Source organism: Arachis ipaensis, chromosome B03 (assembly GCF_000816755.2).
Source record: "Arachis ipaensis cultivar K30076 chromosome B03, Araip1.1, whole genome shotgun sequence".
NCBI classification, from domain to species: domain Eukaryota; kingdom Viridiplantae; phylum Streptophyta; class Magnoliopsida; order Fabales; family Fabaceae; genus Arachis; species Arachis ipaensis.
The window spans coordinates 102,495,345-102,503,969 of record NC_029787.2 but is presented as its reverse complement, the minus strand read 5'-3'; the positions used below and the strand labels follow the sequence as shown (position 1 = coordinate 102,503,969).

The 8,625-nt window shown below is 44.3% G+C and overlaps 1 protein-coding gene across 1 annotated transcript; it reads right to left on the bottom strand.

The window, feature by feature from the left end:
- Window positions 5,794-8,573, bottom strand: LOC107630778. The gene is made up of 2 exons (XM_016334008.2): window positions 8,142-8,573; window positions 5,794-7,436 (listed from the first exon to the last, which is right to left on the bottom strand). Exons 1-2 carry the CDS (start codon window positions 8,259-8,261, stop codon window positions 6,153-6,155), a joined length of 1,404 nt encoding a protein of 467 aa, XP_016189494.1. The 5' UTR covers window positions 8,262-8,573; the 3' UTR covers window positions 5,794-6,152.

The following is an 8,625-nucleotide window of genomic DNA, read 5'->3' as shown; positions in this document are numbered from 1 at the left end:
AAACCTTTTCAGGAAAAAGAGTGCATCCAATGATGAGATCTTTTGTCTTTTCTAACTGTAGTACCTTCTGAGGTTGCAGGCGTGCCATGACCTGGGAAGCTCTCGTCCATCGAGTTCAGACAGCATGTACTAGCCCTTTCCAAGTACTTCTACAATTCGGTAGGGTCCTTTCCAATTTGCTGCCAACTTTCCCTCTCCTGGTCAAGTTGTTCCGATATCAATTCGGATTAGGATGAGATAATTTTCTGTGAAATTTCTCGGCACTACCCTTTGATTATATCTGGAAGCCATTCGGCGTTTTAGAGCTTCTTCCCTAATCCGAGCTCTTTCTTGGATTTCGGGTAACAAGTCGAGCTCTTCTCTCTGAAGTTGGAAGTTTGCTTCCTCATTGTAGTGAACTACTCTGGGCGAGCCTTCCTCAATCTCTATTGGAATCATCGCCTCTGTTCTGTATGCTAATCGGAAGGGGGATTCCTTTGTGGTGGAATGTGGCGTTGTTCGATATGTCCACAGGACCTGTGGGAGCTCTTCTGCCTAGGCTCCCTTTGCATCTTGTAATCTCCGTTTTAATCCAGCCAATATGACTTTGTTAGCAGTTTCGGCCTGCCCATTGGCTTGTGGATGTTCGACGGAGGTGTACTGGTGCTTTATATTCAAGTCGGCTACTAGTTTTCTGAAGCCTGCATCTGTGAATTGGGTGCCATTGTCTGTGGTTATTGAATATGGAACCCCGAACCTTGTGACAATGTTTCGATATAAGAATTTCCGGCTTCTTTGAGCGGTGGCATTGGCTAGGGGCTCTGTCTCGATCCACTTTGTAAAGTAATCTACTCCCACTATGAGAAATTTAACTTGTCCTGATCCCTGTGGGAAAGGGCCGAGAAGATCGAGTCCCCATTTTGCAAACGGCCAAGGCGAAGTCACGCTGATGAGCTCTTCTGGCGGGGCGATGTGAAAGTTGGCATGTTTTTGACATGGTGGACATGTCTTTACAAATTCTGTGGCTTCTTTCTGTAGAGTTGGCCAATAAAATCCTGGCCGGAGTACTTTTTTGGCGAGAGCTCGTACTCCGAGATGATTGCCATAAATGCCGCCGTGTATTTCTTCTAGCACTTCCCTTGTGTTGGAGGTCGGCACGCATTTTAGTAAAGGTATTGAGATTCCTCTTTTGTACAGAATGTTGTTTATGATGGTGTAGTACTGTGCCTCCCTTTTTAGCTTCTTTGCCTCCTTTTCTTCTGCGGGGAGTGTTCCTTCTTTGAGGTAGTTGATTATGGGGGTCATCCATCCTTGGTCCTGACTTGTTATGGCCATGACTTTTTCCTCTTCCGAGATTGACGGGTTTTGCAACATTTCCTGGATGAGACTTCTATTGTTGCCCCCTGGTTTGGTGCTGGCTAGTTTTGAGAGTGCATCAGCTCTGGCATTTTATTCGCGGGGTATGTGGCAGATCTTATATTCCCCGATTTGTCCGAGTAGTTCCTTGGTTTTATCCAAATATTTTTTCATGGTGGGGTCTTTGGCTTGGTAGCTCCCTATTATTTGTGATGTGACCACTTGTGAATCGCTGTAAATGTTGAGTTTTTGAGCTCCGACCTCTTTAGCCAGCTTCAAACCAGCTAATAATGCTTCATATTCTGCTTGGTTATTGAAGGCGGAGAACCCGAACTTGAGGGAGAGCTCAACTTGGGTTCCTTGGTTGCTTTCTATTATCACGCCTGCGCCGCTTCCAGTTTTATTTGAGGAACCGTCCACGTAGAGATTCCATTCTGTGGGAGTTTCCAGGGTATCTGTGAATTCTGCAATGAAGTCGGCCAGATACTGTGATTTGATGGCCGTCCGAGCTTCATACTGGAGGTTAAATTCTGACAACTCGACTGCCTATTGTAGAATTCTGCCTGCTAAATCTGTTTTTTGCAATATTCCTTTTATGGGCTGGTTAGTTCTAACCTTAATGGTGTGAGCCTGGAAGTACGGGCGGAGTCATCGAGATGTTAGGATGAGAGTATAGGCAAATTTTTCTATTTTCTGGTAGTTCAGCTCGGATCCCTGTAGTGCTTTGCTAATGAAGTAGACGGGTTGTTGCCCATTTTCGTCTTCTCTGACTAGTGCTGAGGCTATCGCTCGGCTTCCTACTGCGAGATATAATATGAGTGGTTCTCCTTCTCGTGGTCGAGATAGGATAGGTGGCCGTCCTAAGAACTCCTTGAAGTCTCGGAAAGCTATCTCACATTCTGTCGTCCATTCGAACTGTTTTCCCTTTCTTAAAGTAGCATAGAATGGGAGAGATCTTATCGCAGCTCCTGCTAAGAATCGGGATAGGGCGGCCAGTCTCCTGTTGAGTTGTACTTCTTTGACACAGGTTGGGCTCTTCATGTTGAGTATAGCTTGACATTTGTCTGGATTATCTTCAATTCCCCTTTGTGTGAGCATGAAGCCCAAGAATTTGCCTGCTTCAACTGCGAAGGTGCATTTTGCATGGTTGAGTCGCATGTTATGCTTCCTTATAGTGTCAAACACTTGAGCCAGGTCGGACAATAATGTATCTTCGCTTTGTGTTTTTATCAACATGTCGTCCACATAGACTTCCATTATTTTTCCGATGTGATCTGAGAAGACTTTATTCATTAGCCTTTGATAAGTAGCTCCCGCGTTCTTGAGACCGAAAGGCATCACGATGTAGCAGTAATTTGCCTTCGGTGTTAAGAACGAGGTATTTTCTTGATCTGGTGGATACATGGGGATTTAGTTGTATCCCGAATAGGCGTCCATAAACGAGAGGTATCTATATCCGGAGGAAGCATCTACCAGAGCGTCAATACTTGGGAGTGGGTATGGATCTTTTGGGCAGGCTTTGTTGAGATCGGTGTAATCGGTACACATGCGCCACTTCCCGTTTGATTTTTTCACCAAGACAACGTTGGCTAGCCATAGTGGGTACTTGACTTCTCTTATGAATCCTGCCTCCAGTAACGTTTGTACTTGTTCTTCCATAGCTTGGGATCGTTCTGGTCCGAGTTTTCTTCGCTTCTGCTGCACCGGCCGCGATCCTGGATAGACCGCCAACTTGTGGCACATTAGCTTAGGGTCTATGCCTGGCATGTCTGCGGCTTTCCATGTGAAGAGGTCGACATTATCTCGTAAGAATTGTATCAGTAATTCTTTTGAGTCTCCTCTTAGGACCGTGCCGATATTAGTCGTTTTGTCCGAGGTGTCTCCAATCTGAACCTTCTCTACCTCACCTTCTGGGTGCAGACGGAGTTCTTCTCGACGCTGAGCTCTGCCAAGCTCAATGGTATGAAACTCTTCTCCTCTGCCTTTGAGGTTTAAGCTCTCGTTATAGCAGCGACGTGCCATCTTTTGATATGCTTTTATCGTGGCTATCCCCTCTGTAGTTGGAAATTTCATGCATAGATGCGGGGTTAAGACTATTGCGCCGAGTTGATTGAGTGTTGTCCGACCTATGAGAGCATTGTAGGCCGAACTTACGTCGACCATGATGTAGTCTATTTTGAGGGTCCTAGATTGGTTCCCTTTTCCAAAAGTAGTGTGTAGCGATACGTATTCCAGCGGTTGTATCGGAGTGTCTCCTAGTCCAAACAGATTGTTCGGGTATGCTCTAAGTTCCTTTTCGTCTAAGCCGAGCTTGTCGAAGGCTGTTTTGAATAAGATGTCGGCAGAACTCCCTTGGTCTACTAGTGTGTGGTGTAAATTGGCATTTTCCAGTATAATAGTGATGACCATGGGATTGTCGTGTTCCGAGATGATGCCGGATGCGTCCTCTTTAGTAAATGTTATCGCCGGGATGTCGGGTGCTTCCTCCTTTCCCTCAACATGATATACTTCTTTGAGATATCTCTTTCGAGACGATTTGGAGATCCCACCTCCTGCGAATCCGCCGTGTATCATGTGGACGTGTCTTTCTGGTGTCCGAGGTGACCGTTCAGCTCGTCCATCATCTTCGTCTCTCCGTCTTTTTCTTTGGTCGTCATCCCGGATGGCCAGAAATCAATCTAATTTTCTTTCTCTTACCAATTTTTCTATGATATTTTTCAAGTTGAAGCACTCGTTGGTAGAGTGCCCTCGAATTCGATGGTATTCACAATATTCCTTCCAGTTTCCTCCTTCCCTTTTGCCTTTGAGTGGCCGCGCTGGGGAGATTTTTTCTGTATGGCAGACTTCTTTGTACACGTCGACCAGGGATGCTTTGAGAGGAGTGTAATTGTGGTATTTTTTTATTTTCTTACCCTGTCGATCTTCTTTCCTTTTGGAGTCCTTGTCTTTGTCTCGGTAGGAGGCCCCAGATTTTGAGATTTCTCCCAGCCGAGCGTTCTCTTCCATATTGATGTATTTTTCTGCTCGCTCCTGGACTTCATCTAAGGAGGTAGGATACTTTTTAGATATAGATTGGCTGAAGGGTCCCTCTCGTAAGCCATTGATAAGCCCCATGATGGCGGCCTCTGTTGGTAAACTTTGTATGTCCATGCATGTTTTGTTGAATCTTTCCATGTAGTTGCGGAGGCTCTCCCGATCTCCTTGCTTGATCCCTAGTAAGCTGGGTGCGTGCTTGGCCTTATCTTTCTGGATGGAGAATCTGGCCAGGAACTTTTTGGCCAGGTCGTCGAAGTTTGAGATGGACTTCGGAGGTAAGTTGTCGAACCATCTGATCGCCGTTTTCGTGAGAGTTGTTGGAAAAGCTTTGCAGCGAACGGCATCTGAGGCATCGGTAAGGTACATTCTGCTTCTGAAATTGCTGAGATGATGGTTGGGATCTGTAGTGCCATCATACAAAACCATATCCGGGAGCTTGAAATCTTTTGGGATTTTGGTCTTCATGATTTCCCTGGTGAATGGATCCTGTTCTTTGTGTGAATTTTCCTTAGGAGTGGTCCGAGGAGCTCTTGATTTGAGGTCATCCTCTAATTGCTGTAGTTTTTCTTCTAGTTCTCGACGTCGCCGTACCTCTCTTTGTAGATCCTTTCCGATCTTCCGTTGTTGCTGGGTTTCTTTCTCAAGTTGCTTTAAGCGATCTTGAAGTGCTTCCATGGCTCCCGGATTTGGTGAGTTTTTGTCCCCATTGGATTCCGGAGTATCCTTTAACGTAGTGTCCGCGTTCTTGTGCGGTGTTCTGTTCTCCAGATCCGAGTTGTGGTCGTTGTCATGGCCGTCCGCCATGGTTTTGGGATGACTTTCAAGTTCCCCAGCAATGGCGCCAATGTTCCGAGGGTTACCTGAAACTGGAGGTCGATCTCGGATGAGATCCTTGGTACTGGTCGGGGATGACGTATCCGGCCGGCTGGTGGCGGCCGGAGCTGTTGTGTCCGACTTGTTGGACTAGCTGCACTGCTGATCCTTGGCCACCGGAGGGTGGGGGGTACCTGCAAGAGACTCCGATGCTTAAGTTAGCACGAGTATAAAGCAGGTTTTATGTAGAATCAGAGTATGAGTTATACATGGGTGCTCCAGTGTATTTATAGTAGTGTGGGCTGACCTTTCTGATAAGATAAGTTAGTTATCTTATCTTATCTTATCCTGTTTTGGATGAAGTCAGCTTATCTTCAAGGGAACCGCCTTTATCTCTATAGGCTGGGATTGCCTTTGGATTTCCTCTATTTGGGCCCTTTATTAGGCTTTCCTGTTGATTTGGCCGAGCTCTTTTAGAAGAGGTCGGGTAGTATCGATCACCACCTCTTTGAAAGCTTGGACCTCACGTCCAGACCCAAATACGATCCGGTTTCAGGTAATCTCCGAAACAAACATCTTACATCATTAGCTATTTATAATAACTATCACTATCACTGTCAAAAATATTTATATTTATATAGGAACATATTACATGTAAAAAGGATACAAAGTTACAGGAGCTAAAACTGTACAACTATCTGTAACCATTCTTGGTAAGAAATAGAAAATAGAAAAAACATATAAAACTATGAAAAACTTGCAGCTATGTTTTTGGGGCCATTGAAAGTGGAAAAAAGATCCCCATCACTGTGTGTTAGACTGCCCAATCTTAAGTTACTATGATTCAATTGGCACCTGTGCTGTTTGTTTGTTTAGTCTGCTACCCCACAGCAGTACTACTGAACAAAAATTAAGGAAACAATGGCATATTCTAGCAAGTCCATGAATAAGCCCTTATTGATAATTGGTTAGCTCACACTATGTTGAATCATTGGAAAAAAAGACCAATCCTTGGAGGCCCCTCCTTCCTTGCCTGCAACTTTCTCATTAGCCCACCAATCAGCAACTATATTGGGGCCATGAGAATCTGCACCATCTGCATTGGTGAATTTGAATTCCTTGCCAGAAGAAAGGGTTAAGGACTCATCCTTCTCATCAACTATTGCATCCTCTGCACCCAAATTGGTTTGTTTGGCTGCATCATTTGGAGTTTCAGCTGCTGCTACCTTTTGGTCATCAACATGCCTAGTTTCTCTACAACTTTCTTCTTTGTCTACCGTTGCTGCTGCTTCATATTTCAATTTTGACAGTACTTTAGTCCATGCTGATGATGATGGTGATGGCAGTTTGTTTTCCACACATCTCATTCCTTTTTGGGCAGATAATTCAAATGATACCCTATGGCTTAAACTGATCTCACTCAAGCCATTATTGCTTGGATGTGGAGACATTTTGATCTCAGAAACCCAATGATTTGGAAGAAAATTTCCTTGAGTTGTGGACCTTGCAGCATCAGGTGTTATAGACCCAGAACTTTCTTTTGACTTGCGGTTCTCATGAGCGGAAAATTTCTCCAAGTTAAGAAGCTTGGAAGGGTCTGCTGCTTGCAAGTCAAGTATATGGGAGCCACCAGCAGGAAACTCGGTGTCTGGAAATGGCGACGAGGTTCCAGAAGCTGAGATGGCGGACCTAGGTGATATGAGTTGACCAACCGGGCTTCCTGGTTGAAACTGATAGGATTGGAAATCATAGTGAGATATTTGGATCCTTTGATAGGTCTCTCCATTCCTATATTGTGGGTCAAGTAGCTGAGCAAAGGGCACCTCAGGCGAAGACGGCGTAGTCAAGTGGACAGACTCAGGAGGTGGAGTGAAAGGAGCAGTGGATGATGCCGAGAAAACAGGCGGCGAAACCAATTGTGTTTCGTGGGCGTAAGGGCCGATTGCAAAGATTGAAGCAGGGCCACCAGGAGAGTACATACTGGCAGACACAGACGTGAGGGATACAATACCAACTGGAGATTGCGCGGTTGAAGGCGGTTCTGATTGAAAGAAAGAGGCAGGTGAAGAGGGAGGTGCCACAAAGGGAAGTGTTATGGTAGGAACTTGTGTTGAGATAACGGCAGCAGGTGCAGTAGGATCTGCACGAGAAGGTGCTGTTTCTGGAGCAAGGACTGCGTGCCCGATACGCTTTCGATTCCTCTGATATCCAAAGCACCCAGCTATGTTCAACAAGCTTCCCCATTTTTTCTTCTGTGACCAACAAAACATGTAAATAGCTTTAAGTCTCAGGCATACAAGTCAAGTCTTGATTCAGAGATGTAAATTGTCGCATAGTTCAGCTATAATTTGAGTATTGAATAGACCACAATTCTAAAAGAAAAATGAACTGCATATACTCAGAACATCCATTAACATGGAATCACCACTTTGGTTTTTTCATTATTAATGTGATTATCACCGCAAAATTTACAAATCTTGCTGAATTGAAATATTCCGTGGTCATTACTTTCACTAAAACTGTGCGCGTAGTACAAAATCACTTTCCAATCTCCAGTGACTCTGCCTCCACAGGGATTCTCAGCATTAATTAAAAAAATTCCATTCCTATCCTACCAATAGTAACATAACAACAAAACCGATCCATGTGAAATAAAAGAAAAAACCAGTGCAAGATCTTTTGAGAGCTGACGTTACGCGTTTTTTCTCATCATCAAAGGCAAAGACTAAGCACAGAAAATCATAACTTTGGGAAACTAAATTTTCGCGAACTTATTATCTTTTGAAAAGGAAAAAGCTTACACCTTTATTTATTCGTATCATCAAACACATAAACCGAGGGCGGGGGATTTTGTTTTTAAACCAAAAAGTATCACCAAAAAATACAGAACGCATAACAAAAACCTGGCCAAAAAACAATCTACGGAAGTAGTATAGTATAGTATTATACATGTATACCTGTTGAGTTGGTTGAGAAGCGCGATTTTGGGCAGAAGCTGCGATGGCAGAGGCAGCAGCGTTTATAGTATCCATAGTGTTGTTGACTGCTCTACCATTATTATTTGCACCTCTTCTCATCTTTCTCTGTGTGTTTGTTTCGGAGATCAATTCTACTTTGAAACCCTCTTTACAGACACGAGAAGAAGAAGTAGCAGATTAGGCCTAAAAGAAGAGCCACCGCCCCCAATAACAATCCTTTTGTTGGTGGTAGAGTGCTGAGCAAGCAAGTTATTGTTGTTGTTCTTGGGAGATGCAAAATGAAAGTGCAAGAATGAAATCTCTGTGGCAGCTGCGGTACCGTGTTTGTGTGTTCCAGCGAGAGTAGAAAACTAAAAGAAGGAAAGCCTTCGTTCTGAGTTGAGGTCAAACACGGCAATGACTTGCTCCATTTTCATGTGATTATCCTATTACCCCATTTTAGCCTTTGCTTTACATATTTTTC